At 50.2% G+C, this 27842-nt stretch overlaps 2 protein-coding genes across 8 annotated transcripts; one reads left to right on the plus strand and one right to left on the minus strand.

Annotated features, from left to right (window-relative positions):
* Positions 1–3824: 3824 nt before the first annotated feature.
* STAP2 (signal transducing adaptor family member 2) lies at positions 3825–13199 on the plus strand. 4 transcript variants are annotated; one of them, XM_066275981.1, is made up of 13 exons: positions 3829–4054; positions 6375–6446; positions 6585–6707; positions 8395–8451; positions 9057–9157; positions 9901–10035; positions 10858–10927; positions 11021–11123; positions 11210–11284; positions 12276–12431; positions 12519–12620; positions 12702–12776; positions 13038–13199. In XM_066275981.1, exons 1-13 carry the CDS (start codon positions 3953–3955, stop codon positions 13178–13180), a joined length of 1314 nt encoding a protein of 437 aa, XP_066132078.1. In that variant the 5' UTR covers positions 3829–3952; the 3' UTR covers positions 13181–13199. The 4 variants fall into 4 exon arrangements, with proteins under 4 accessions (XP_066132071.1, XP_066132096.1, XP_066132087.1 ...); XM_066275974.1 differs by having other exon boundaries at positions 3825–4054; positions 12519–12776; XM_066275990.1 differs by lacking the exon at positions 11210–11284 and having other exon boundaries at positions 3826–4054.
* Positions 13200–13242: 43 nt separating this feature from the next.
* On the minus strand, positions 13243–26277 carry FSD1 (fibronectin type III and SPRY domain containing 1). 4 transcript variants are annotated; one of them, XM_066275953.1, is made up of 13 exons: positions 26139–26277; positions 25085–25180; positions 24783–24914; positions 23949–24050; positions 21573–21595; positions 21054–21175; positions 20319–20528; positions 17211–17309; positions 16078–16237; positions 15647–15726; positions 14003–14163; positions 13720–13808; positions 13243–13630 (listed from the first exon to the last, which is right to left on the minus strand). In XM_066275953.1, exons 1-13 carry the CDS (start codon positions 26151–26153, stop codon positions 13606–13608), a joined length of 1314 nt encoding a protein of 437 aa, XP_066132050.1. In that variant the 5' UTR covers positions 26154–26277; the 3' UTR covers positions 13243–13605. The 4 variants fall into 4 exon arrangements, with proteins under 4 accessions (XP_066132050.1, XP_066132059.1, XP_066132035.1 ...); XM_066275938.1 differs by having other exon boundaries at positions 13279–13630; positions 13912–14163; XM_066275948.1 differs by lacking the exon at positions 26139–26277 and adding an exon at positions 25358–25673 and having other exon boundaries at positions 13282–13630; positions 13912–14163.
* Positions 26278–27842: the final 1565 nt, after the last annotated feature.

Below are 27842 nucleotides of genomic sequence, written 5' to 3' on the forward strand. Positions count from 1 at the left end.
TTCTCACAAAATAAATAAGTAGATAAAAAGCCCAAGAAATCTACAACAAATGCCTCTGAATTAATAAATGAGCTAGTTCACCAAGGTTGTAGGATAGCAGATCAACACACAAAAATCAATTGCAGGCCCTGGCCAGTTGGTTCAGTGGTAGAGCTCTAGCTCAGCATGTGGATGTCCCGAGTTCAATTCCTAGTCAGAGCACACAGGAGAAGCGACCACCTGCTTCTCCACCCTTCTCCCTCTCCCTTTTCTCTTTCTATCTCTCTCTTCTCCTCCCTCAGCTATGGCTCCGTTAGATCAAGTTGGCACAGGGCGCTGAGGGATGGCTCCATGGCCTCATCTCAGGCGCTAAAACAACTTGGCTGGTGAGCAATGAAGCAACGCCCCAGATGGGCAGAGCTTTGCTACGTAGTGGGCTTGCCGGATGGAAGTGGTGCAGTGGATAAAGTGTTGACCTGATATGCTGAGGTTGCCAGTTCAAAACCGCAGGCTTGCCCAGTCAAGGCACATACAAGAAGCAACTACTATGAATTGATGCTTCCCACTCCTCCCTGCCAACATTTCTCTCATTCTCCCCTCTCTCTGAAATCAATAAATAAGCCTGATCAGGCCGTGGCGCTGTGGATAAAGCATTGGACAGGGATGTGGAGAACCCAAGTTTGAAACCCCGAAGTCGCCAGCTGGAGTGTGGGCTTATCTAGTTTGAGCAAGGCTCACCAGCTTGAGCCCAAGGTCACTGGCTTGAGCAAGGGAGCAGTCTGCTGTAGCCCCCCAGTCAAGGCACATATGAGAAAGCAATCAATGAACAACTAAGGTGCCGCAACAAAAAATTGATTCTTCTCATCTCTCTCCCTTCCTGCCTGCCCGTCTCTATCTGTCTCTCTCTCTGTCTCTGTCACAAAAAAATAAAAATAAAAAATAAAATCAGCCTCACCAGGCGGTGGTACAGTGGATAGAGCGTTGGACTGGGATGCAGAGGACCCAGGTTTGAGACCCATAGGTCTCCAGTTTGAGCGCGAGCTCATCTGGTTTGAGCAAAGCTCACCAGCTTGGACACAAGGTCGCTGGCTCGAGCAAGGGGTTACTCGGTCTGCTGAAGGCCCGCGGTCAAGTCACATATGAGAAAGCAATCAGTGAACAACTAAGTTGTCGCAACGAAAAACTGATGATTGATGCTTCTCATCTCTCTCTGTTCCTGTCTGTCTGTCCCTATCTATCTCTCTCTCTCTCTGACTCTCAATCCATCTCTTTTAAAAATAAATAAATAGCCTGACCTGAGGTGGCGCAGTGGATAAAGCATCAACCTGGAAATGCTGAGGTTGCCGGTTCAAAACCCTGGGCTTGCCTAGTCAAAGCACATATGGGAGTTGATGCTTCCTGCTCCTTCCCCCTTCTCTCTCTCTCATTCTCTCCCTCTCTCTCCCCTCTCTATAATGAATAAATAAAATCTTAAAAAGGCGGTTTTTCCTTTAAAAAAATAAATAAATAATATATTTTTAAAATCAATTGTGCCTGACCTGTGGTGGCTCAGTGAATAAAGTATCATCCTGGAATGCTGAGGTCACTGGTTTAAAACCCCAGGCTTACCTGGTCAAGGCACATACAAGAAGCAACTATTACAAGTTGTCGATGCTTTCTGCTCCCCCACGCCTCTTTCTCTCTCTCTCTCCTTTCTCTAAAATCAACAAAGAAATTTTTAAAAAATCAATTACATGTCTACACACTAAAAATGAATATGTGAATATTAGAATTAGACATACAAGCCCATTAATTAATAATTTATCAGAAAAATGGGTTTTTTTTGTTGTTTTTTTTTTAGAGACAGAGAGAGAGTGAGAAAGAGGGATAGACAGGGACAGACAGACAAGAACAGAGAGAGATGAGAAGCATCAATCATTAGTTTTTTGTTGCGCATTGCAACACCTTAGTTGTTCATTGATTGCTTTCTCATATATGCCTTGACCGCGGGCCTTCAGCAGACCGAGTAACCCCTTGCTTGAGGCAGCGACCCTGGGTCCATGCTGGTGAGCTTTTTACTCAAACCAGATGAGCCCACGCTCAAGCTGGCGACCTCGGGGTCTTGAACCTGGGTCCTCGGCATCCCAGTTAGACGCTCTATTCACTGCGCCACTGCTGGGTCAGGCAGAAAAAATGTTTTTTAAAAAGAACATTTAGGCCCTGGCCAGTTGGCTCAGCGGTAGAGCGTCGGCCTGGTGTGCGGGGGACCCGGGTTCGATTCCTGGCCAGGGCACATAGGAGAAGCACCCATTTGCTTCTTCACCCCCACCCCCTCCTTCCTCTCTGTCTCTCTCTTCCCCTCCCGCAGCCAAGGCTCCATTGGAGCAAAGATGGCCCGGGCGCTGGGGATGGCTCCTTGGCCTCTGCCCCAGGCGCTAGAGTGGCTCTGGTCACGGCAGAGCGACGCCCCGGAGGGGCAGAGCATCGCCCCCTGGTGGGCAGAACATCGCCCCTGGTGGGCGTGCCAGGTGGATCCCGGTCGGGCGCATGCGGGAGTCTGTCTGATTGTCTCTCCCCGTTTCCAGCTTCAGAAGAATACAAAAAAAAAAAAAAAAAAAAAAAAGAACATTTAGCCTGACCAGGCGGTGGCACATTGGATAGAGCGTCGGACTGAGATGCCGAGGACCCAGGTTCGAGACCCCAAGGTCGCCAGCTTGAGTGTGGGCTCATCTGGTTTCAGCGAAGCTCACCAGCTTGGACCCAAGGTCACTGGCTCGAGCAAAGGGTTACTCGGTCTGCTCTAGCCCCTTGGTCAAGGCATATATGAGAAAGCAATCAATGTACAACTAAGGTGTCGCAATACACAACGAAAAACTAATAATTGATGCTTCTCATCTCATCTCTCTCCGTTCCCGTCTGTCTGTCCCTAACTATCCCTCTCTCTGATTCTCTCTCTGTCTCTGTAAAAAAAAAAAAAAAAAAAAAAAAAAAAAGTGAATAAACGAAGAGACAGACCTTGTCCATGGACTGGAAGACTTGATATAATAAAGATGTCAAATCTCCCCCAACTGATATACAAATTTAGTACAATTTCTATCAGAACCCCAGAAAGATTTGGGGTTAGATCTAGGCAAGATTATTCTTTTTTTTTTTTTTTTTTTTTTTTGTATTTTTCTGAAGCTGGAAATGGGAGAGACAGTCAGACAGACTCCCGCATGCGCCCGACCGAGATCTACCCGGCACGCCCACCAGGGGCATGCTCTGCCCACCAGGGGGCGATGCTCTGCCCCTCCAGGGCGTCGCTCTGCCGCGACCAGAGCCACTCTAGCGCCTGGGGCAGAGGCCAAGGAGCCATCCCCAGCGCCCGGGCCATCTTTGCTCCAATGGAGCCTTGGCTGCAGGAGGGGAAGAGAGAGACAGAGAGGAAGGGGGGGGGGTGGAGAAGCAGATGGGCGCTTCTCCTATGTGCCCTGGCCAGGAATCGAACCCCGGTCCCCCACACGCCAGGCCGACGCTCTACCGCTGAGCCAACTGGCCAGGGCCTAGGCAAGATTATTCTAATGCTCAGGCAGCCTAAAGGTATTTCAGACCTTTATGTTATGATCCTGTTGTGTCCTCTCTTGTTACATCCCCTAGCCACCAGGGCACCACACTCCTTCCTTGCTCCCTTCTAGGCCTTTACTGAAGCAGGTCACTCCTCCTGGTACACAATTTGCCCAGTCTCTGCTCCACACTGAAAGCCTCCCAGTGTCTTCCTCAACCATTCTACTACTCCAGCATGGCTTTACTGATCCCTGACCTCTGGGGAGACCAGAGAGGCTGGAATTTCCCTAGCATTCCTGGAACTGCCCAGGTCCAGTCCCCGCCCAGCAAGGGCGGGGTAGAGAGCTTGGGAGCTCTCAGAAGAGAGGAAATTCCCCTGGAACCTGTTTCTCTGCTTCCTAGCCTGATCTGGGTGCCGAAAGGAGAGGCCAGGCCAAAGGCTAGGCCCACCATGGCCTTGGCCCTGAGCCCAACCCGGGTCCTCAAGCCCAAGAGTGGCCTGCCTTCACACTACCACGAGAGTTTTCTGGAGAAGAAGGGACCCCGTGACCGGGTAAGTTGGAGTAATGAGGCTGGTATTCCTGGGTGGCCTGGCAGGTGAGACACGGCTCTGAGCCTCCATCTCCCCAATTGGCCAAGGAGGTGGGAGTTGTTGCCGGATGATGCAGGTCATGGGCTGGTTGCTGGGAAGGGTCTGTCCACCTGTCTGTCTGTCTCTGTCTCTCTCTGTATCTCTGACTCTTATTTATTTTTCTTTCTCTTTGTCTCTCCCTGCCTGTATGTATCTGTGTCTCTCTTGGTCTCAGTCTCTCTTTCTGTTTGTTTGATACAAACAGGATCAGGACTTCCTCCAGGAAATGAGGAATTAATTAGTTCCCTTTCCCTGATCCCTGAACCAACTTTGTGAACCTCAGCTGCAGGGGACAGGTCAAGGTCAGGAGAGTTACATGTGAGGACAGTAAGAAGTGGTGGTCACATTCAGCAGGACCAGATACTGGCCACTGGACCAATGTGTGCATGCATGCATGTGTTTTTCTATATCTTACTCAGAATAAAGCCAGCCCCTTGGTTCCTACTAAGGCCCCATCTCTCCCTCCCCACTCACTATATTCATTCATCTTCTATTGTAATCCAACCCAGCCACTGCTTTCCCTGCACACCTCCCTGACTTTGTCATTCACTTCCCTCCTTCTTTCCTGTGTCTCCATGTGCCAAATGACCTTCAGCCTAGAAAGCATCAAGAGGCAGCAGAACACAGTGGTTAAAAAAGACCATGGGCCCCAGAGTATGAGACCCAGGTTTACATCCCCGCTCTACACCTTTCTGACTCCCAGTCCTTATATAAATGACTCTCCATCTTTGTGCCTCAGGGTTTTTTGTAACAAAATGGGTAGGATAGGGCCATAGTCACAGTTACAGGAAAGTAGAAGCCCTAGCAGGTCAAGCACTTGGCTCAGAGCAATTCTCATAACAGCCACTGAGATGGGTACCATTTGTATCATCTTTTTATAGATGGTGAAACTGAGGCACAGAGAGCTTAAATAACTTGTTCAATGGCACAAAGTTGGTGCATGACAAAGCAGATCTGACTATACTGAATTCAATCACTTACTACATTATTACAAGTGCCTGAAACAGTGCCTAGCACAGAGTAGGTCCTCAATCGATGTTAGTTAAATGTATGGATTTATCTATGGTTGGGTGGATGAATAGGTGGATGCATGGATGCATGGGTGGATGAGTGAATGATGTCTGTCAATGTAAGCACCACTACCTTCTTTATCATTACAGACTAGTTAAAGTGTGTCTTCCTTCAGGAAGTCTTCCCAGATTTTCCAGTTGGAGGGCCACTAATTTCTGTGACCTCATGGGCCCAGAGTCTGTCCTTCCCCAAGGGTCCTAGTTTTGATTCTCTGGAGGAGTTTAGTATCTGTGCTTTCTCTATCCTCTGGAACATGATATATTTAGAAACAGAGTCATGTACTACTTATTATTTTTTCCACAGTAGGGCTGGTTGTTCAGAGACTATTTGGTGAAAAAGAAGTCCTAGAATCTTACAATCTGAGCTGTATCAGCTCCATAAACCTCCAGAGTTAGGGCATTTAGAGTTCAGAATCCTGGGGGGAAATCCTGAATCTGCAGACATCCTAGAATCCAGAACCTTGTGAAATTCTGAGACCAGAAACTCAGCACCTATTCAAAGACCTTGAATCTAGGAGATGCCAATAAATATTTATGGAGTGGAGAAGGGGACAGGAAGATGTATGTGTGTGGATCGGTGGGTAGATGGATGGGTGGGATAGGTCAACAGATGTATGGGTGGGTGAATGGATGGATCACCACAAATTCCGTTAGCTCCACTGACTCCTAGAACGCCCACCTACATAGACTGTGGTACTGTTCTGGGTCCCCCATCCCATCAAGGTTTCCTTCAGTCATTTCTCAGAGAATAAAAGATCCCCAGGATGATGAATGAGGAGGTCTGATCTAAGAAGGCAACATTTGTTCAAAGACACAAAGCAGGTAGTGAAGGAAACTATGTGAAGATCTGAGGGAAAAGTGTCCAGGCAGAGAGAATAGCCAGTGCAAATATCCTGAGGCAGAAATGGATATGTTGCAGGTACCCATTTTGTCAACTTCCTTCTCTTTCTCCCCCCCTTTTTAAAAAAAATTTATTCATTTTTAGAGAAGAGGGGGGGAGAGAGAGAGAGAGAGAAGGGGGGAGGAGCAGGAAGCATCAACTCCCATATGTACCTTGACCGGGTAAGCCCAGGGTTTGGAACCGGTGACCTCAGCGTTCCTCAAGTTCCTCGACACTTTATCCACTGCGCCACCACAGGTCAGGCTTCTCTTTCTCCCCCTTTATTCCCCAGGATTACAAGAAGTTCTGGGCTGGCCTCCAGGGCCTCACTCTCTATTTCTACAATAGCAATCGGGACTCCCAGGTAAGGATGGGAATGAGGGCTCAAGAGCTGGCCCATCTTTGAACCTAGGGATAAGCAGTGTGTGTGGGTGGTGTGGCCAAACCAGGCAGCCTGAGAGACCACAGGCCTGGTGCTCAAATTCCCACTTCTGTGCCCCAGCATGTGGAGAAGCTAGACCTTGGTGCATTTGTGAAACTCACAGATGAAGCTCCCTGGGGGAGTTCCCGTGACCCTGGTACCCATTTCAACCTGTTCCTCCAGAACCAGGAGATCAAGTTCAAGGTAAGTTCCTTGGGGAGAGGGGTGGGCTGGTGGGAGACCCTGCCTCTTCACTGCATCCACCATTTACACTCATTAGCATGGAGTCACCACCAATACTGGGTTGGTGACACTGGGCAAGTCACTTGACCACTCTGGGCCTCAGTTTCCTCAACTGCAAAATGAGATAATATGTATAAAGTGCCCAGAACAAGATCTGATCCACAAGGACCATCACTGCCATCATTCAATCATTCAACAAACATTAGTGAGCACCTATTGTGTGCCAGACCCCTTGTAGTTGCACAGCAGTGAGCAATTAAAACTCCCTGCCTGAGCATCCCTCGGTAGGGGTTTGCTGGGGCACATGTGGGATTCTCTCTGCCTTCCCGCCTCTCACTTAATAATAAAAAAAAAAAAACCCTGCCCTTGTGGAGTTTACAGTCTAGTGGTGTAGGCACACAAGCAACAATATAAATGTGTAAAACATACGGAGTGTCAGATGGCAGTAGATGCTAGGGGGACAAGTACTAAGGGAAAGGGGATGCAATATTAAATGGTATAATCAGGGAAGGCCTTACTGAGGATCTGAAGGAGATGAGGGAGTCAACAGTGTAAGTATCTGTTAATTGGATCTTCAGCAGAGAAAACAGCACATGCAAAAGTCCTGTGATAGGGACTATGCTTGGTGTATTAGAGCAGTGGTCCCCAACCTTTTTTGGGCCATGGACCGGTTTAATGTCAGAAAATGTTTTCACGGACCGGCCTTTAGGATGGGGTGGATAAATGTATCACGTGACTGAGACAAGCATCAAGAGCAGGGGTCCCCAAACTTTTTACACAGGGGGCCAGTTCACTGTCCCTCAGACCATTGGAGGGCCGGACTATAAAAAAAAAACTATGAACAAATTCCTATGCACACTGCACATATCTTATTTTAAAGTAAAAAAACAAAACGGGAACAAATACAATATTTAAAATAAAGAACAAGCAAATTTAAATCAACAAACTGACCAGTATTTCAATGGGAACTATGCTCCTCTCACTGACCACCAATGAAAGAGGTACCCCTTCTGGAAGTGCGGTGGGGGCCGGATAAATGGCCTCAGGGGGCCGCATGCGGCCCGTGGGCCGTAGTTTGAGGACCCCTGATCAAGAGTGAGTCTTAGACGGATGTAACAGAGGTAATCTGGTCATTTTTTAAAAATAAAACATCATTCAGACTAAATATAAATAAAACGAAAATAATGTAAGTTATTTATTCTTTCTCTGCGAACTGGTACCAAATGGCCCACGGACCAGTACTGGTCCGCAGCCCGTGGGTTGGGGACCACTGTATTAGAGGAACAGTGGCTGAAGCTGAGTGAGTGAGGGGAAAAGATGGAGGAGGTGAGGGCAGGGAAGGGACTGGGCAGGTCATGCAGGGTCTTGTGAGCTATGGAGAGGACTTGGGCTTCTACCCTAAGGAATGGGGAGTCCTGGGAGGGATTAAAGGGTAGGAGGTACATAATCTGATTCATGTTTTTTTAAATGTTGATGTAGTAACATTAAAGAATAACATTCCATATTACTAAGGACTTATATTCAAACATCATCCTAAATAAACCTTTCCTAACTCATTTAATCTTCAAAACATGAACTGTTATTCCTCACTCCTATTTCACAGATGAGTAAACTGAGCCTAATCAACATGGACTCTTTCTCTTCCTAGGTAGAAAGCTTGGAGTCTCGGGAGATGTGGAAAGGCTTCATCCTGACGGTGGTGGAGGTCAGAGTGCCCTCTGCCCCTCTTCCTCCCATTCCCCAGTAGTCCTCCTCAGAAATCCTTTATTTTTTCCATCCTTCATTCCCCAAATAAGCCCCTAGAGCAGCGCTTCTCAACCTGTGGGTCGCGACCCCGGCGTGACGACCCCTGTGTTTTGGTCGTTCGACCCCCGCCGGGGTCGCGACCCACAGGTTGAGAACCACTGCTCTAGAGTATAGCATATTGATCTCAAAACAGCAGCCTACAAACCAAATGTAGTCCATAAACACCTTTTGTTTTGCCAGCAAAGTGCTAAAAATTGTAGTCAGTTGCCATCACTTAAAAACCAGGATTTTAGTCAACATTCCTGATTTCTACTTTACTCATGTGTTCCCTGCCTGACCCCTGCAGCCTGTAGTTTGACACTACTATAGCATCTCCTCTGTCCCCCTCCCCATCCCTGAAGGCTCTCTCTCTTCGAATCCTCTCCAAAGCCCCTTTGCCCCTGAAAGTGGAGGGTAGCCAGACCCAGACCCAGGTTCCCATCTTGGCTCTGTCCTCATTCTGGCCTCAGTCTGCCTCTCTGTGATATGGGCACCCGTTCAACAGCTGCTCTGATCGTCCCTCAGCTCCGTGTCCCGTCCAACTTGACCTTGCTGCCGGGACACCTGTACATGATGGCCGAGGCCCTGGCCAAAGAGGAGGCTCGCCGCATGTTCGAGATGCCCTCGTGAGTTCCCAGCCTGTCCAGAGGGGCTCCGGGAGGGGGTGCGAGGGTGGGCTGTGAATAGAGTCTCGGGCGGGTCTTAAATTGGATACAGGGCTGTATTAAGGCTGGGGCGGAGATTAGGTTCCACGCTGGGAACCGGAGTTGATGTTTGGGAGCATCTCTGGGTTTCCTGCGGAGGGTCTGGATGCTTGGAGGATAGGACTGTGAGGCTCCGGAAGTGGAACCTGGGCCTGGGGGTCTTCTGGAGCAAGGCCTGGACCTAGGGGATGAGGTTGGGTCTCCGGAGGCAGTTCTAGGTGCCTTGGGGTGGGTCAAGACCTCCAGGGCAGCCTGACCTGTGGTAGCACAGCGGATAAAGCATCAACCTGGAATGCTGAGGTCGCCGCTTCAAAACTCTGGGCTTGCCTGGTCAAGGCACATATGGGAGTTGATGCTTCCTGCTCCTCCCTTTCTTCTCTCTCTTTCTCCTCTCAAAAATGAATAAATAAAGTCTTAAAAAATTTTTAAAAATAAAAAATAATAAAAAATAAAGACCTCGGGGCAAGGTCTCTAGTTGCTTGAAGGGCCAGGCTGGTTCTCCAGAGGCGGGTCTAAGTGCCTAGAAGGCGTGGCTGATCGCTCAGTACGGGGTACTAAGCGGGAGGGTGTGACTGGGTGTTAGAGGGCGGGGTTACGTGCGGGAGGGCGGTCTGGATCGCTGGTGGGCATGGCGAGTCCTGTGTGATTGACGTGACCCTCCTCAGGTGCTTCATGCAAGTGAGCCGGCTAGAGGCTCAACTGCTCCTGGAACGCTACCCCGAATGCGGGAATTTGCTGCTGCGGCCCAGTGGCGACGGCAGGGACGGAGTGTCAGTCTCGACACGTCAGACGCTCAACGGGTGCGCAGGCGCAGCTCTGGATCCGGGAGGCTGGGGGTGGGGAGGGGAACAAGGAGGGTCCTGCGTAGAGGCGTGGTCAGATGTAGGGACGGAGCCTGACCAGAGCGAGTCAATCTGGTAACAGTCGGACTGGGACAGGGGAGGACTTAGGAGCGAGGCCAGAGATCACAGAGTATGAGATTAGAGCCCGGGTCACGTCCAAGGTGGAGTCTGAACCCTGGAGTGGAGCCAGGAAGAAGAGCGGTGCCTTCCTTCGGGTAGGAGCCATTGGAACACGGTCCTCCCTGGAGATGTGGAGATGGGGTCAGTAGAGGGACTGGTTTGCCCCTAGGAGAGGGCGTTTTGCTCAACCCAGCGACCTTTGGGCTTAAGTCAGCGACCATGGGGTCATGTCTATGATCCCATGCTCAAGCCAGTGACCCTGCCTTCGAACTGGTTAGCCCATGCTCAAGTCGGCAACCTCAGGGTCTCGAACCTAGGTCCTCCTCGTTCCAGTCCCACGCTCTACCCACTGCGCAACCGCCTGGTCAGGCACTTCAGTTTTCTTTTTATTTTTCTTCTTCTTTTTTTAATTCATTGACTTCAGCGAGACAGGAAGGGAGACAGTGAGACGGTGCCCTGACTGGGGATAGAACCGGCTACCTCTGCGCTTTGGGACAATGTTCTAACCAACCGAGCTATCCAGTCCGGGCGTGGGTCAGGGCGTTTTCAGTGTGCAAGGAAGAGGAAGGGGGTTAGGTCCTCCAGCGGCAGGAGACAGGATGAGGGGCGTGGTCTTCCTCGGCCTGAGCCAGGCTACTCACTTGCCCACTGCATGTGCAGGACATCAGTGGTCAGGCACTACAAGGTGAAGCGCGAGGGCCCTAAGTACGTGATCGACATGGAGGAGCCGGTGAGCGTTGGGGCGGGGGGTCTCGGGAAGCACACTGGTGGGGTCTGCTCCTCCTCCCCAGAGGCCCTAAAAGGACTCCTTATCTCTCCCCAGTTTTCCTGCGCCTCACTCCAAGCAGTGGTCAACTATTTCGTGTTGCACACCAACAAGGCGCTGGTGCCCTTTCTACTGGATGAAGACTACGAGAAGGTCCTAGGTGGGTGAGGCCTCAGGAGACTCCGGTATACCCTTGGGGCAGCCCCAAGCCGCAGCGCCTCCTCCAGGCAGCCTTCTCTGTTCTAGGCTACGTGGAGGCGGATAAAGAGAATGGCGAGACTGTGTGGGTGGCGCCCTCGGTACCTCCGGTCCCCTGCCCAGGTGACGCCTCTCCCCAAGGCAGACGCTGAGATAGAGGGGGGTGAAACATCGGACCCACTTGACGCCTTTGTCCAATCTTGTACCCAGATTTGCAGGGGCCCCCAAAATTATCCAGACTCTGCCCTCTGAGGACTTCCAGATTATAGAGGGGGTAGACAGAGCTGGACATAGACACTCCTTAGCCCTGTGGGTTTGAACCTGGAGCTGTTGTGGTGCCTAGAGTTAGGGAGAAGTGGGGGCAGAGTAGGGGAAAGGCATCCTGGAAGAGGGTGTGTTTGCTTAAGTTCTCAAAGAATGTCAGTAGGTAGAGATGGGCAATGAGGGGGACAGAAGGTGCGCCTAGAGTAAGAACTACCCAGAGATGAGTGGGTGTTGGGAAAGGGATGGGAGGCATTTAGCTTATGGAGCAAGAGGAAGAGGCTGGAAACAGTATGATATGCCCTCGGCTGGGTAGATGCTAGGGGCCTCATGTACACAGCGGGCATATATATACTCATACACATGCCACAATCACCAACATGGACTGTCCAACTGAATAATCACCTCATATGTAGACACCCATGTAGACAATGGCTCCACACATGGATGAATACATGTTATTATTCCATCTCATCTACACACATACATACCTTAAGCCACGATCACATGTGCACAGTGCACATTCAGACATTTATAGACGCATGCATGTACAAATGAATAGACAGTACTCCAGCACAGGCCTTAGCATCCATGCATTGTCAAACATATATACACATTTACGGTATATATTATATATTCAACTTATACAATCATCCAGTGTATGTTTATGCTACACAAAGACATGAACACACAGACTTGTATATGGGCATGTGTATACACTCACATGCACAAGGACACACATACTTGTATCCAGGCATACACACATCCATTCCTGCTCACAGAAGCCAACAGACCCGCCGTGAGGTATCCTTGCAACATTTGCGTCCCAAAAATGACTGTAATTTTCTGCCAGGTCCTACATCCTCTGCCAGTGGCCCCAAGCAGTCGCTTCCCATGTCCATCAAGCCTGTGCCCAACCAGGACAAGCTGCCCCCACTACTGAACCCGGAAGAGAACTATGTGATCCCCATTGGAGATGCCCCATCTGCCGACTATGTGAACGGGGATGGTGGGTGGCGGACCAGAGGTGGCTGAGAAAAGGGATGGGGAGCGGGCTCACAGCCAGATGTGACACACCATATCTTTGTCCATGCAGTGGCTTCCCCTGGTTGGCCAGGGCTTCTGAAGCCCAAGAAGTGTCACCCAGCCCCAAAAGTTCAGGCAAAACCTCCAAAGCCACCCATTGCTCCTAAGCCAGGTAGGGGGCCTTCCTCCCCAACCCCTCCCTCCCTCATCCAGTGGAGGTCCATTCTTAGCCTTCATTTGGCTTCTCCTCCAGAGCCCAAAGGCCCTACTGGTGGCCTGGCCAGGAAGCTGGCTGTCAGCTCAGCGCAGGCTTTCTTCCCCACAACAGGTAAGGGGTCTAGGGGACTAATGCTGGGGGAGCTTCACAGGTGTGTGACCTATACTGTCACATAGGACCTAGCACTCCAAAGAGCCTGCACTTGGTGCAATGCCCTGCTGTCTCCATTTTGAAATTCCTCCAGCCTCTTGAACACATTTTCATCTTGCACTGGGTCCCACACATTTGGGAGCCCATCCTGGGTAGATGTGGGGGTGCAGTAATGACTGGGGATCCCCGGCACAGCTGAAGCCTAGGGTACCCCGCCCCTAGGGTTGGCCAATGTGACGGCAGAGTTAGAAGAGAAACTGCAGAGGCGGCGGGCACGGGAGCACTCAGCTGAGCTCACTGAGGATCAGCGGGCCAGTCTTGGAGGTTGGCACATCAATCAGGCGGATCCCTCCTCCCAGAATTAAAGTTCAAGTGACCACAGGGCCCATGAGTGTGACTTGGCTTAGGGGGGCAGGGAAGGCTCCATCAGATGCCTAATGATCCTCAGCTCAGCAAACACTACTAGAGAAGGCCGGGGCACAGCCAGTGCCACCCAGCCCCAAAGAACCAGTAGTACAACCTGGCCAGTGTTTGACCTTTATTAGGAAGCAAGGTGAGGAGGAAGGCCTGCCCCAGTGTCTCCTCCTTGTTGGTAACTTCCATTAGGAGTTAAGGCTCCAAGCAGCAAGTAAGAGGAGGGTGCTTGGCTGAAATAGCCGAGGCCTGGTGGTGGCCCCCAAAATTGGCCCGGCTGGGTGCACGGCCTAGGTGAGGCTGGTATTAGAGCTGCTGGTGGCACTGCCTCGCTTCTGCAGGCAGCGTACAGAGCTGGGGACCTGTAGGCCTGTTGTCACCTGGAAGCTGCCACACCAAACCTGGGGGACAGGGAGGGGAAAGAAGAAGATCATCAGCAAAGCCAGCACCCAGAGCCAACCCCCTATCCCAGACTGTGGAGGGGCCTTACTGTGAAAGCAGGCAGCAGTGGCTGTGTGAACTTGGCCTTGAAGGTATGCAGCAGCTGTTTGGTGCGGGCATTGTAGAAGGACAGGAGGCCTGAGTGGAGGGCAGAGGGACAGGGGACCGATAAGAAAGTTTGCGGCAGAGAGACCAGACAGGCAGAGGTGGCTGGAGATGCCAGCTTGGGGCCCAGGGTCACCTTGGTGGAAGTCGCAGTGCACGCCCAGGCAGTCAGGCACGGGGGCATCCAGCACCTTGGCCTTGTTTGCATGCTTGGCAGTGAAGCTGACCTGCAGCCAGTTGTTGATGTGCAGGCACCAGGACGCAGCTGTCTTGCCTAGCTGCTCAAAGCGGCCCAGGCTGCGGTAGGCCACCCCCACGCCGAATGCCTTGCTGTCTGGCTCATAGCGCACCTCCCAGTAATGTTCCCCTCCATCAATCAGCGTGTCCCCTGTTGGGCAAGAAGGGCAGTGGGGACTGGGTAAAATAGGTGCTTTTCTTCCCAGGTGCTCTTCCACAAAGGGGCAGCCACCTAGGACTCCCCAGACCACAGCTACACTCTAGATACTCCTCGGTCCCCAGGATTCATCAATCTCTCCAAGCTACACCTTCCAGATACTTCCAGCCCTTAGAAACTTCCTCCAGTTCCTCACCATGTTCAGTTACTCCTCAGTTCTCAGTTCTTCCCAGAGACTAGATAATCCCCAAACCCTTGCTCCTGGCAGACTCCAAGTAGAGTCCCACAGGCCTCAAGTCCTACTGGAGTCCAGATACTCCTATTGCTTCTGAATCTAGAGTCTTCCCAGACCCCCAGCTCACTCCTGGTAGAAACCAGGTTCTTCTAGGCCTCAGCTTTTCCTGGGGTTCAGATGCCCTCCAGAGGTCAGCTGAATCTTCAGTCCACATCCTTTCCACACCCCAGATACAGATTCTTGCTCCCTCAGCTATTCCCCTATCCAGCTATTCTATCCAGCTATTCCTGAGTTTCAGCTTCTCTACATACTCCTGTCCCACCCAGACCCCAGCTCAGATGCACTGAAAGCTCAGCTCCTCCTCAGACACAGGACTAACAGATACATTTCTTCTTCAGGCTTGCTCCTCCCTGACGTCAGCTACTCTACCAACCACAATCAATCTAGACTCCTCCCAAGGGTTAGGCAGCATCATGTCAAATCTCAAGACACTACAGAAACCCCCATAACTTCCCCTGCTTCGTCTCCAAACCTTAATTCTGGATAATCCCAGATGCTTTCCAAAAAATCCAAATCCTCCATAGAACCATAACTTCTCAGGCTTTCGCTTTCCCCAGAACCCAGCTACTCCCTACCTTCCTCTACCTTCCACCCCACTCCACTCCCAGTATTACTGACCACCCTGACTTCTTCAAATCTCAACCTCTTTTTCGAGCCTTTTTCTGGATAGTGGTGATTTTCCTCAACTCCAATTCCTTCATGGACTCCAGTTTCTCCTTCACAGGATCTAAACATTCCTGTGGTGCTAACCACTTTCTCTAATCCTAGCCATTCTCTCAACTTCTCTTGACACCTACTTTCTCTCCGGCTCTTCCACACACCCTTAGCCTTGCTTCAGATCCTCAACAAATCTAGCTGCTCTACAAGCAATCATTCTTTCCAGCTACTCCCCAAGTTCTAGCTATTTGATAGACCCCAGGAAATCCCCCCTTTCAAGCTCCTGTCCAGTGACTCCCCAATCCAGAGCCTCTTTCCTAAGCTCCATAAGCTCTGGCTCCCCCTAATAATCACTCCTTCCCAAACCTTCCCATTCCCCCAGCACCACCACAACACATGTTATTGGGACCATTCCCAGAGAAGCTTTGTTGATGGCTACCTCAGTTTCCCCAGCCAAAGGAGTTCTCTCCTACACCCCACCATCAGAGCCCTAACCAGGGTTCCCCCCTCTTCCCCACTCCTTACCCAGCACCGTGTAGGACTCAGCTGTGAAGCGATCCCGTCCCCCACGACCCGAGGGTATCCTCTTGGGAGATGGAGTACCTCTGTGGGTGACAGAAAAAGGAGGGCTCAGTTCAGCCCTCACCTTCCCTATAGGAGCACTTCTCTGGTCCACCCCAGCCACTGGACTTTTCATCAGTCCTTGACAGTATTTGTTTATATATATTTTTTCATACTCTGGGCTCATGTTAGAACATGCCTGTGCCCTTCCTCATCTGGAAAACTCCTATTCAACTGTCAATACCCAGTTCAAAGTCTCCTCTCTCTTGATTTGCTATTTTGGCTCCCCAAATCCATATCCCTCCCTCCACCCCAGCGTGACCATACTGGTTGTGTGTTTGTGTCCATCTTGATCTCCTCCACCAGAGACTCAAGGAGGGGAGGGGGCAGGCTACCTGGCTGGGGAGTTGACGGGAGACGCCGTCCGCCCCTTGCCATCTTTCTCGCGAGCCTTGATATCCTGCACCTTCCCGCCCATGGCGTCCCACTCCACGGAGAGATCATCCACCCGCAGGTTCTGGTGGGATGTGGATGCATCCAGGCGGAACATGAACGCTGGGGCCAGGCAGACGAGGGAGTCACAGAGATGGGGAAACCCGGAGAGACACAGAGAGAGAGAGACAGACAGTGACCAAGACAGACCATAACACAGAGAGAACAGAAAGAGACAGAGACCAAGGCAGAGAGAGGAAGAGACCAACAAAGTCTCAGAGACAGACAGATACAGAGACGAAAAGCAGAAAGATACCAAAAGAGACAAGATGGGGAAAAGTGGAGGGAGCGGACCATACAGCCAAAGGAGTAAAGGCCAAGAGCTAGTTGCCTAAAAGTTTCCCTGGTCTGGAGCCATTTTTTTTTTTTTTTATTTATTTATTCATTTTTAGAGAGGAGAGAGAGAGGTAGAGAGAAGGGGGGAGGAGCTGGAAGCATCAATTCCCATATGTGCCTTGACCAGGCAAGCCCAGAGTTTTGAACCGGCGACCTCAGCATTTCCAGGTTGACGCTTTATCCACTGCGCCACCACAGGTCAGGCTGGAGCCATTTTCAAACCACCTGTGCTGCCTGTGGTTCTGTGTTCATTGGGGATTAATCCCAGGAAAGGGGGTGGGCTACAGCACGACAGAATTAAGGCTAGATGACAGAAGGACTTCCTATCGGGGCATGCAAAGTTATCATTGTGGGAGGCAAAGAAATCTATCTTTCCTACTGATACACATACCCTCCCCAACTCTATAGAGCAGTTAACCATTTTTTGAAAGAGGAAAAAAAGGGAGAGAGAGAGTGTGTGTGTGTAATCCCATCCAGGTATAATGGGATCACAAGTAAAAGGAAAGGACAAGAGTAATTTTATACAAGATTCTCAGGCTGAGGAATTCTACTGTGAACTAAGCTCTGAGCTTCCTGGTAGTCGGGGCAAACAACGGCCACAAAACCCTGATTAGAAGATTCTCATTTCACACCAGTCCCTGGGGACTCAGGAGTGAAGGGTTATAGAGTCAAGCCCAGGGGAGGTGTGGGAGCCAGTCACCTGCTGTCTCTAGAGTCACCGGCTCGGAGAACTCGCCTGCAACTGCCTTATTACAGGCCTTCACACGGAAATTCATGTATTTCATGTCAAACTTGAGACCTAGGAGACAACAGAGCGAATCTCAGTATCATAAAGACTTTGAATAACAGGTTAAAGGCCCTTATGTCCCAAAATAAACCCACCACCCCTCCTAAGGGGTTGCACCTTGCAAACAACATCTATCCCTGAGAAACCTTGCCAAGGTACACCTGTGGGGCTAGGGATTACTTGATTCTGCCTCAAACCTAGACTAGCCAATCAGAATGCTTTAATCATAGCGATTAGAGACAGGCCCACAACCCAAACTGGCCAAGCAAATTTTTCCCTAGGACTTTGGCTGTTATAGGGAACAAAGCAGCTCTTGTCTCTGCGGTGACCAGTTAGGAGGCAGTGCCTCCTGGGAAAATTTGGCAGTGTGCTTCACTAGTCTGCTTGAGAATGCAGGCCCCAGAGCCAACAAGTGCAGGAAACAAATGATGGAGTCATTTGCTGGAACCCCTGGATCTAGACACACCTGGTTACTTATTAAAGATTTTCCCTGCTACTAGGATATATCTTGCCCAAACTTTCTGTCCTTTTCTTAGTTCCTCCAATCTTAAAAAATAAAAAGCAGCTATCAGGCTGTCCTCCTTCTCAAGTAAACATCTTTGGAGAGCTTAGAAACACCCCTCATTCTGCTGCATCACTCCGCCTCTCTCCTTTGGCCTCGCCAGTCCCCGTCTTGCAGGACCTCCTACCTGGTCAGTCTTTCCTTCCTGGAACACTCTCTCTCCCTGGCAGCCATGCCACTGCCCTCCCTGGCTGTCTCCCCGACACCCTTAAATGTCGGGATAGCTCCATTTGGGACCCCCGCTTGTACCATTCTGCTCTCTGTCCCTTTCTCATCCCTCAGGCATCACCATGTCCAGTTGCCTCCTGAGTGTTCCCCACAGGATGCCCATTCTTTGGCACCCAAAGCAGCAGTTGACACCCCCTGCTATAGTAATCTCTCCTATAGTACCCTTTGCCCTTAGAGCAAAGACCCCCATTCTTCTCACTTTTCACTACATTGTTCTCTTTGCAGACTAGTTCCAGACACAAAGGCTCAGTGCTCTGGCCTTTCAGCCCCCACCAGGCTGGTCCTCTGCCTGGAATGCTGTTCTCCTCCGACCCTTCCTCCCCCGTCTTCTCTTGGGGCCTCAGGCTGGCTGCCACCGCTTCCCGGTACCCTCTCAAACTGCCTCACCCTTCATTGGATTCCCTTCTCTGAACTCAGCAGTTTGCTCAGTAGTGACATCTACTGTCCCAGAGCTAAGACTACTACCCAGAAAGCTTAATTTCAAATATGGAACACAATCAGCCTCAGTTTCCTATACTGTAAACTTGCAGTTGTATTCCCCACGCTGAACAGGGTTCACATGAAGATGAGATGAGTTGAGAAACAGAAGTCATAAACACTTAACCAAAACTCTCCTGTCTTTTCAAGTAATCAATAAGATAGTAGGTCTATTACAAATAAACACACAGGTTATTTTCATAGATGAGCGCATATATATATATATATATATATATATATCTCCTCTAAGTACTGCATACCTTTTAAAGGATTCAACTTCCCATCCTGAGGAACTAACTCACTAGGAATTTTATAAAAGGTGAGAGGGTGTGGCTAGAAAAAGGATGCATCATAAAGCCTGTGATAGAGATCTATACCTTGATTGTGGTGATAGGGACAGGAATTTACACACAGGATAAAAATGCATAAAGGACTAGACACGCTCACACAAATGAGGGCATGAAACTGGTGAAATGTGAATCAACACTGCAGAATGTAGCAGGTCAACTGTTTGAACTACACTGAACTACAGCTATGTAAGCTGCCTCTACTGGAGAAAGCAGGACATACCCAGTCAATGAAGTATTTTATTCAGTCTGTAAAAGGGAAGGAAATTCTTACATGTGCTACAACATGGATGAACCTGAATGGCATGTTCAGTGAAGTAAACCAGTCATGAAATGATAGATACTGTATGATTCCACTCATAAGAGGTATTTAGAGTAATACAAAATCATAGGAACAGGAAGTCAAATGGTGGGAGCCAGGGGTTGGGAGAAGAGAAATGGAAGTTAGTGTTTAATGGTACAGAGTTTCAGTTTTGCAAGATGAAAAGTTATGGAGATGGATGGTGGTGATGGCTGCACAACAGTGTGAATGTGCTGAATGCCACTGAACTATATACTCAAAAAGGGTTAAAATGGTAAATATTATGTTACATGTATTTTACCATAATAAAAAAGATTGAAGGAAAAATGGGGTGTGTTTATTTTGATTCCTATGCAAAGGATAGCCAATACCTTCTCAGGCCCTATTGTAGGCTGGTGGCTCTTCTTTCTTTCAATTAGCATGCTCGTTATTAACCATGTTTGCTAATTACAGACAAGGAAGATGCTGATTATAGCCCAACAGCTCTGGTGCTCGTTATCTTGTCAGCAAGGCTCTCCCAGCCCCTGAGGGTTTTCCTGGCTCAAGACAGCTTCCTAAGCTCATTAGGGATGCCCAACTTTTTCCTCCATCAGACCCTTCCCTATCAGTTGGGTGGATTCTCCAGTTTTCTGCTTTCTTGTAAGTGCCCTGGAAATCCCAAATACGAGAGGGTGGCCCAAGAACACGGGCTCCACGTGGGGAGGGATTTTTATCTGTACCAGGATAGTGCCTGGTACAATACAGTCACTCATTTAACTAGAATGAATGAATAAATGCTGGAGAGTAGAGATAAGATGCAGATAGAGGGTGCCTTCTCCACCTGTGCCTCAGTTCCCTCATCTGTAAAATAGTGATGATAAGCCTATGTGTTACATGTGGGTTAAATGCTTAGCACACAGTGAGCCCTCAATAAATAGTGCAGTGGCTGTTATCAATATCCTTTTCATTATTACTTCCTGCTACTCCTGATCAGCTCAGCAGGACTGCTCTCACACCCCATGAGTTCTGGGGATCATCCATCAACCTTCAGTTGGCTGATGGGGAACCAGGAGCCAGGAAGGACCAAGCAGCACTGGGGGTTGGCAGCTGGGCTGAGCCACCCTTACCAGTCAGAGTATATTCAGTCTGCCGGATGCCCTCCACAACCATCCAGGGGTGGTCCTCTTTGAGACGAGGTGGGCCCTCGAAGTTCGTTCGTCGGTACTCCAGCACATAGTGGTCAATCTTGCTGTCCTCGTCCGGCATGCGCCACACCAGGGTCACACAGTTGTCTGCCACCAGGGACTCAGCCAGGTCAATCACAGGGGCACTGGGGACTGACCAGGACAGAGGGGAAAGGCAAATCAGGAACCTGCACCAGCAGGGGCAGGCCTTGCTGAGGGGTGGAGCATCCTCTGTATCCCACACACAGGGATGCACCTCCAAGTTCTGCGGGCTGGGGGTGCAGCCTCCTCACGGTTCCATCAAAAGGTGGGGGTGGGGGTGGGGCAGGGCTTTTTCAGGATTCACACAACAAATGGCTGGGTCTTTACAGGATTCCACCATTTAGAAGCAGAACTTTTCCAGAATTCTCTACCAACTAGGGAGGTGGCCTTTGTGGAACTCCACCACCAGTAGGTGGGGCTTTTTGGGGCTCTGCCACTGGGGACCTGGCTTTCTTAGGATTCCACCCAGGGGTGTGGCCTCCTCATGGCACCAGGTGAGCTTCCTCATGGCTCATCTCATAGGGTGTTCTTGGGGGTCCCGCACCTGGCTGTTAGCCTTACCCCAGGCCTGTTTTAGGGCCTCCCATCTAGACTCCCCAGCCACTTCTCTGAAACCCTGGTGTGTTCCCCTCTCACCAGGCAGGAACTTGAGTGCCTGTAGCATCCTCCTCTCCTGTGCAAAGTCCACCATGAGGTGACTCATGTTGTCGCTGACCTTGGCTTTCAGTGACAGCCGGAAGGCAGGGGCCATTGTCACACTGCAGGGAGGGAATTGGAGGCAGCCTGCTGGCAGGCATCTCAGGGGGCCCAGGTCTGGTCCTCTGAGGTGTAGGGGGACCCTCTCTCCCTTGTTCTGGTCCAGTGCTCTGGGCTAATGGTCGGCAAACTCATTAGTCAACAGAGCCAAATATCAACAGTACAATGATTGAAATTTCTTTTAAGAGCCAAATTATTTAAACTTAAACTATATAGGTAGGTACATTCCTTATTGAGGTAGCGCCTGCACGTGGTATTTTGTGGAAGAGTCACACTCAAGGGGCCAAAGAGCCACATGTGGCTCGTGAGCTACAGTTTGCCAAGGGACCCTCACCTGGGTGTCCTCACCTTCACATTAGGGGCAGGGCACTGAGGGAGGAGGCACATCCAGTATCTTACCCATCTTTGAGTTGCTTGGCAGCCTAGAAAGAGGGAAGAATAAAATTCAAAGAGTTGTCATGATTGAATTAGAAAGCCACTGTACAGACAGGAAGAATAAGGCCCAGCACGGCAGCCATTTGCCAAAGTCTCTGAGCACTGGGGCAGAAACCTTTGATTATGTCCTGAAAGAACAGAAGGGCAAAGACAGGCTCCCACCCCTCCCTCCCCCTGCTCAGTGCCCAGAACATACAGTTGACAGATTTAGCAAATAAAAAAACAGGATACCCAGTTAAACTGTATTTGAAATCAACAATGATTTTTTTCTTGTATATCGTCAATGGGTTCTTAGAAACTGCAACTTTAAGTGAAATGATATGTAATAAGATCAACTTTATCATAGGCTAATTGATATAAACAGGAGATACGTTCCTACAGCCTATTTCTGTTCACAAAAATATCAGCAAACTTCTAAATAAAGACCTAAACAGCTCATTTATTTATTTATTTATTTATTATTATTATTTTTTTTTACAGAGTCAGAGAGAGGGATAGATAGGGACAGACAGACAGGAACAGAGAGAGATGAGAAGCATCAATCATCAGTTTTTCATTGTGACACCTTAGTTGTTCATTGATTGCTTTCTCATATGTGCCTTGACCGTGGAGCTACAGCAGACTGAGTAACCCCTTGCTCGAGCCAGCGACCTTGGGTCCAAGCTGGTGAGCTTTTTGCTCAGGCCAGATGAGCCCGTGCTCAAGCTGGCAACCTCAGGGTCTTGAACCTGGGTCCTTCCACATCCCAGTCCGACGCTCTATCCACTGCGCCACCGCCTGGTCAGGCAAGACCTAAACAGTTCTGATATTAAACACCGAAATAAATTTGAGCTATAAATTCAAGAAAGATTAATAAGAACATGTAAGAGAATGATTTTCCAACCTACTGGTTGCGGGTGGCTGGAGCCTCTCCCAGCAACTCAGGGAGCCGGAAGAAACCCACCCTGGACAGGATTTCCTTCCATTACAGGGCACACTTACACCCATCTCACACTCAACTCTGACTGGGACAATGTAGGCACGCCAATTCACCTCATGTGCACAGCTTTGGGATGTGGGAGGAAACTGGAGTCCCCGGAGAAAACCCACACAGACATGGGGAGAACATTCATAGCCCACACAGACAGTGGTCCCAGGCATGCATCTATTGTTTTTCATCAGCAGTTTAATAAAATGATGCCAAATAGGACAATGTTATTCAAGGATCTGCTGTACTAAATATTGCATGGGATATATTATATTAAAAAATTACTCATTGTTGCCTGACCAGTGGTGGTGAAGTAGATAGAGCATCAACGTGGAACTTTGGCATCCCAGGTTCTAAACTTCGAGGTTGCCAGATTGAGTGCGGGCTCATCTGGTGTGAGCACAGGCTCACCAGCTTGAGCATGGGGTCACTGGCTTGAGCACGGGATTGCTGGCTTAAGTATGGTATCATCGATGTGATCCCAAGGTTGCTGGCTTGAGCCCAAGGTCATTGGCTTGAGCAAGCGGTCCGTGGCTCAGCTTAAGCAGCCTGATTAAAGCATGTTATGAGAAGTGATCAATGAACAACTAACTAAAGGGTAGCAACTATGCTTCTTATCTCTTTGCCCTTTTGACTCTCTCTCTCAAAAAAAATTTCATTGTTAAATTTAAATTTCAGATAAATAATAAATAATTATGTTAGTATAAATATGTCCCATGTCACATTTGGGAAATACTTATACTAAACATTTGCATGAGATATACTTACACTAAAATTATTTGTTGTTAAATTTGAACTTCAGATTAACAACGAACATATATATATTTTTAGTATGTCCTAAAACTCACATGCGCCATAATTTACTAAAAAATTTACTCATGCCTGACCAGGCGGTGGCACAGTGGATGGAGCATCGAACTGGGATGCAGAGGACCCAGGTTCGAGACCCCGAGGTTGCCAGCTTGAGCGCGGGCTCATCTGGTTTGAGCAAAAGCTCACCAGCTTGGACCCAAGGTCACTGGCTCGAGCAAGGGGTTACTCGGTCTGCTGAAGGCCCATGGTCAAGACACATATGAGAAAGCAATCAATGAACAACTAAGGTGTTGCAACGCGCAACAAAAAACTAATGATTGATGCTTTTCATCTCTCCGTTCCTGTCTGTCTGTCCCTGTCTATCCCTCTCTCTGACTCTCTCTGTCTCTGTAAAAAAATAAATAAATAAAAAATTTACTCATGATGGATAATGAAATGTAAATTTAACTGGATGTCCTGGGGTTTTCTTTGTTTTGTTTTGTTTTGTTTTTTGCTTTGTTTTGTTTTGGATGTCCTGTATTTTATCTGGCAGCCCTACCAAATGGTTTCTAAGACCCCACCTGAGGAAAGTCGTCGTTGTGTGTGGCCTGCAGGGTCTGGTTGGCCGTCTCCAGAAGCTCCTCGGAGCTCTCCAGGGCTCGTGTACAGGCAGCCAGCTGGTTCTGTGGGTGGCATGGCTCTGAGGCAGGAGATATCCCACCCCAGTGCATCAGCCCTCCCAGACCTCCTCACTGCCCACACACTTCTCCAACTCCAGGTGGAAGAGGGAAGCTGGAGAAAGTTTGGGTATTGCTCCTGGCAGAATATCAGAATCACCTGGGGACCCCTTCCTGAAAAACTCACATGCCCAGACCCTACCTGAGCCCCAGGGCTCTACATCCTCTAAGGACGGGAATCTTGGGTGTTAGGAAGTTTCCCAGGAGGTTTCAATACAGCCCCAATGATCCCAACTTGGAGTCTGAGATCCCACAGGGGCCATGTGGGGTGTTTGGCTATCATATCTGGGGGACCAGTGGGGAGGGCTGAGAAACTGGAGTAGCTGGGTGAGAACAGGAAGGAAAAATAGCCAGATGTGGGGGAGTAGCTGTGGCAATGGAGTGGAAAGGGGTGGATGGGACAGGGGATTAAGAGGAAGAATAGGCAGGTATGTGATTGATGGGTCATGGCCAGGGAGGGAACAGGCAAGAGACCAGAGAAAGACGAGGTAATGTCAATACCATCAGGGTGTCTCGCTCTGGACAATGGGGACACTTAAGGGCACCTCCAAGAGGGGGCGCAGAAAAAGGAGCAGGTTTAGAGAAAGACACGAGGTCATCTGGGCTTTGTTGAATCTGAGGGGTGCAGTGGGGATGGCTCCTGGGCGGGGTTCTGGGAGAGTCCCCAGAAACGCACACCTGTAGCTCATAGGTTCGGCTGGCACGGTCCTGCTTTATCTTCATGAGCATCCCCTCCTTCAACTCCTCCAGGAGGGAGAAGAGAGACTGGAACTCTGCCTCCAGGTCCTCCTGCACCTTGGCAGAGTTCGCCTTGGAAAGACATTGCAGGTCTGAACAGCCAGGATTGGCCAAAGCCCATGCTCAGATGGGGAAAATGAGGCCTGAACATGGCAGCCAGACCCAGAGTTCCACAGGCATCAGCAGCAGTAGGCTAGCTCATAGGGCTGCCTGTTCCCTCCCTTCCATCCATCTGCCCTCACCTCTATGTTCAGCAGCATCTGCTTGAGAGAGTAGATGAAACTCTGAATTTCTTCATTCTTCACAGCCAGCGTGGTGATGATCTTCCGCAGAGCCTCCTGCTCCCACCAGAAGCGCACACACAAGCAGGACCAGTAAGCTCCTCAGCCTGGCCAGCTCCCCCACCTGGGGCTCCCCATTTGGACCTCCAGGGATCCAGGGAGATGTGGAGTCACTGTACCAATGAGCTTGGGGACCCACCACAAGGCAAGCCATGGGTGAAGCTCTGATCCTACCTTCCCTCACCTAGCTGGTGAGCACCATGAGGATGCCCACTTCACATGAGAGGAAACCGAGGCGCAGAGAGAGCCTCTCAGGAAGAAATAGACCCGGGGCAGGAGCACAAAACCTTCAACCTGTATCCTGAGGGCGCGGCAGGATTCGGGGTTAGGGGCTACCTTGGGGAAAGAAAACCCCAGAGGAATATGATGCCTGCAGAAAATGGGCCAACCTGGGGAAGGGAAAACCCTTGGAAAAGAGACTAGCAAGGAGAAAGGAGAAAGCTGAGGAGATGGGGTGCCAGAGATCCCAGGTATGTGGGGAGGGGAATGGTCTGGAGGAGGGGGATGTCAGGAGGCTACGCATGAAGGGAAGAAAACGGCGTGGGAGGACCCTGCTGGGCCCTGTAACTCTGACCCAGGCCTCAGATGGGTCCGTTTTCTCGGGGCGCAGGGTCGGGGGAGTTACCCGTGCTGAGTTGGTGGGGCGCCCTTGGGGGCGAGGCGGGGGCCGGGACACCTGGTCCGCAGTCCAGACAGAAGGCGTGGGGGAGGGGATCAATGTTGGATCCCAGATATTGGGCAAAGGGGATGCGTCTGGACTGAAGCTAAGATGATAAGGGGTTTGGGAGAAAGTGGAAGGTTGCGTCCCCAATGGAAGGTCTAGACTGGGCCGGGTTGCGTTAGGCGTGGGGCCTCCGCCGCAGAGCACCTGGGACGTGGAGGGCGCTGCGGCATCATCTGGTCCCCTCCCCTTGGGTACCCGAGGCGGGCTCTCCGTGCCTCGCCCTGGTCTTACCCTCTGGTCCTCCATGGCTGAAGCTCAGGTCGTCCCGGCCCGACCTGCGGGACCGGCTTGCTCTTTTAGTCCCCAAGCAGTTTTTGCAGCTGCTGGGAACCAATGGTCCGCCGAGCCCTCGCCGCCGCTGCCGCGCCCCCATTCAGCGCTCCATCACTGGCCGCAGCGCGCAGGCTCGCCACCACCCACCCCGCGCGGCAGACTGGGAAATGTAGTCCCGGCTCGCGGAGCGTGCACTCCACCCCGAAACCTCAACCTCGCCCCTAGGACGCACCAAGCGACATTGGTAATTGGTAGGGATGGCTAAGCTGGAGAGAGCCCGGAGCTGGGAGACGGATGACTGAATTCATCCCCAGCTCTGCCTTGTCACCTAGAGCCCATCCTAATCCTCCGTGGTGCCTCAGTCCCCACTTGATTACTCACATTGCTGCTCAAACTGGAATTCTACCGCCTCTGATATCTGGCCCAAGACTACTCACAACCTTGCATTTCTGAAAAACCCAGGCCTTTGTCCAAGCGGACATTCAACCTCCCAACGTCTTCTTAGGACTATGTGTGTCTTCCCTTCAGCCTGGGATTGACTCCATCCAGGATCTCTTAACATTGCCCCTCTTCAGAGGGTGGGAAATGAAGCTTCTGAAAGTCCAAAGGAGAGGCTGTGTTTGCTGGGGAAGTGCAGGCAGACAGCCACCACATAAGCCTGTCTGTGATTGATAGAAACAATTCTGCTCCCTGGCAGGGTAGCTCAGTCGATTAGGGCATCATCCAGATACACCAAGGTTGCAGGTTCCATCCACTGTCAGAGCACACACAAAAACCAACCAATGGCCTGACCAGGCAGTGGCGCAGTGGATAGAGCGTCGGACTGGGATGCTTAGGACCCAGGTTCGAGACCCCGAGGTCGCCAGCTTGAGCGCAGGCTCATCTGGTTTGAGCAAAAGCTCACCAGCTTGGACCCAAGGTCGCTGGGTTGAGCAAGGGGTTACTCGGTCTGCTGTAGCCCCATGGTCAAGGCACATATGAGAAAGCAATAAACTAAAGTGCCACAACGAAAAACTAATGATTGATGCTTCTCATCTCTCTCTGATCTTGTCTGTCTGTTCTGTATCTACCCCTCTCAATGACTCTCTGTCTCTGAAAAAAAAGAAAGAAAAAGAAAAAAGAATCAACCAATGAATGAATGTATAAATAAGAGGAAAAACAAATCAATGTTTCTCTCTCTGTCTCTCTCTCTTCCTCTCTCTCTAAAGAAGACTTGAGGCTTCTCATCTCTCTCCCTTCCTGTCTGTCTGTCCCTCTCTCTCTGTCTCTCTCTTTCTGTCTCTGACACACACACACACAAGCATTCTTCGTTAAGACACCTTAGTTGTTCATTGATTGCTTTCTCATATGTGCCTAGCCAGTGACTCCTTGCTCAAGCCAGCAACCTTGGGCTTCAAGCCAGCAACCTTTGGGCTTAAGACGGTGACCATGGGGTCATGTCTATGATCCCATTCTCAAGACAGTGACCCCACGCTCAAGCTGGTGAGCCCGCTCTCAAGCTGGCAACCTCAGGGTTTCAAATGTGGGTCCTCTGCATTCCAGGCGGACACTTTATCCACTGCACCACCACCTGGTCAGTCATTAAGACTCTTGAGTACATGTAATTCTAGAGTTTTTATTAAAAGCAATTCCAGAATCTTTTTATTTTCTTTTCAAACATGT

Source organism: Saccopteryx bilineata, chromosome 1 (assembly GCF_036850765.1).
Source record: "Saccopteryx bilineata isolate mSacBil1 chromosome 1, mSacBil1_pri_phased_curated, whole genome shotgun sequence".
Classification (NCBI taxonomy): Eukaryota; Metazoa; Chordata; class Mammalia; order Chiroptera; family Emballonuridae; genus Saccopteryx; species Saccopteryx bilineata.

Coding starts and splice junctions, on each gene's coding strand:
- FSD1 (XM_066275938.1), bottom strand. Junction 24,051..24,782: donor GCCGAACCTATGAGCTACAG/GTGTGCGTTTCT, acceptor TGCCACCCACAG/AACCAGCTGGCTGCCTGTAC. Junction 20,529..21,053: donor GGCACTCAAGTTCCTGCCTG/GTGAGAGGGGAA, acceptor TGTCCTGGTCAG/TCCCCAGTGCCCCTGTGATT.
- STAP2 (XM_066275974.1), top strand. CDS start 3,953: ATGGCCTTGGCCCTGAGCCCAACCCGGGTCCTCAAGCCCAAGAGTGGC. Junction 4,055..6,374: donor AGAAGGGACCCCGTGACCGG/GTAAGTTGGAGT, acceptor TTTATTCCCCAG/GATTACAAGAAGTTCTGGGC. Junction 11,124..11,209: donor AGACTACGAGAAGGTCCTAG/GTGGGTGAGGCC, acceptor TCTCTGTTCTAG/GCTACGTGGAGGCGGATAAA.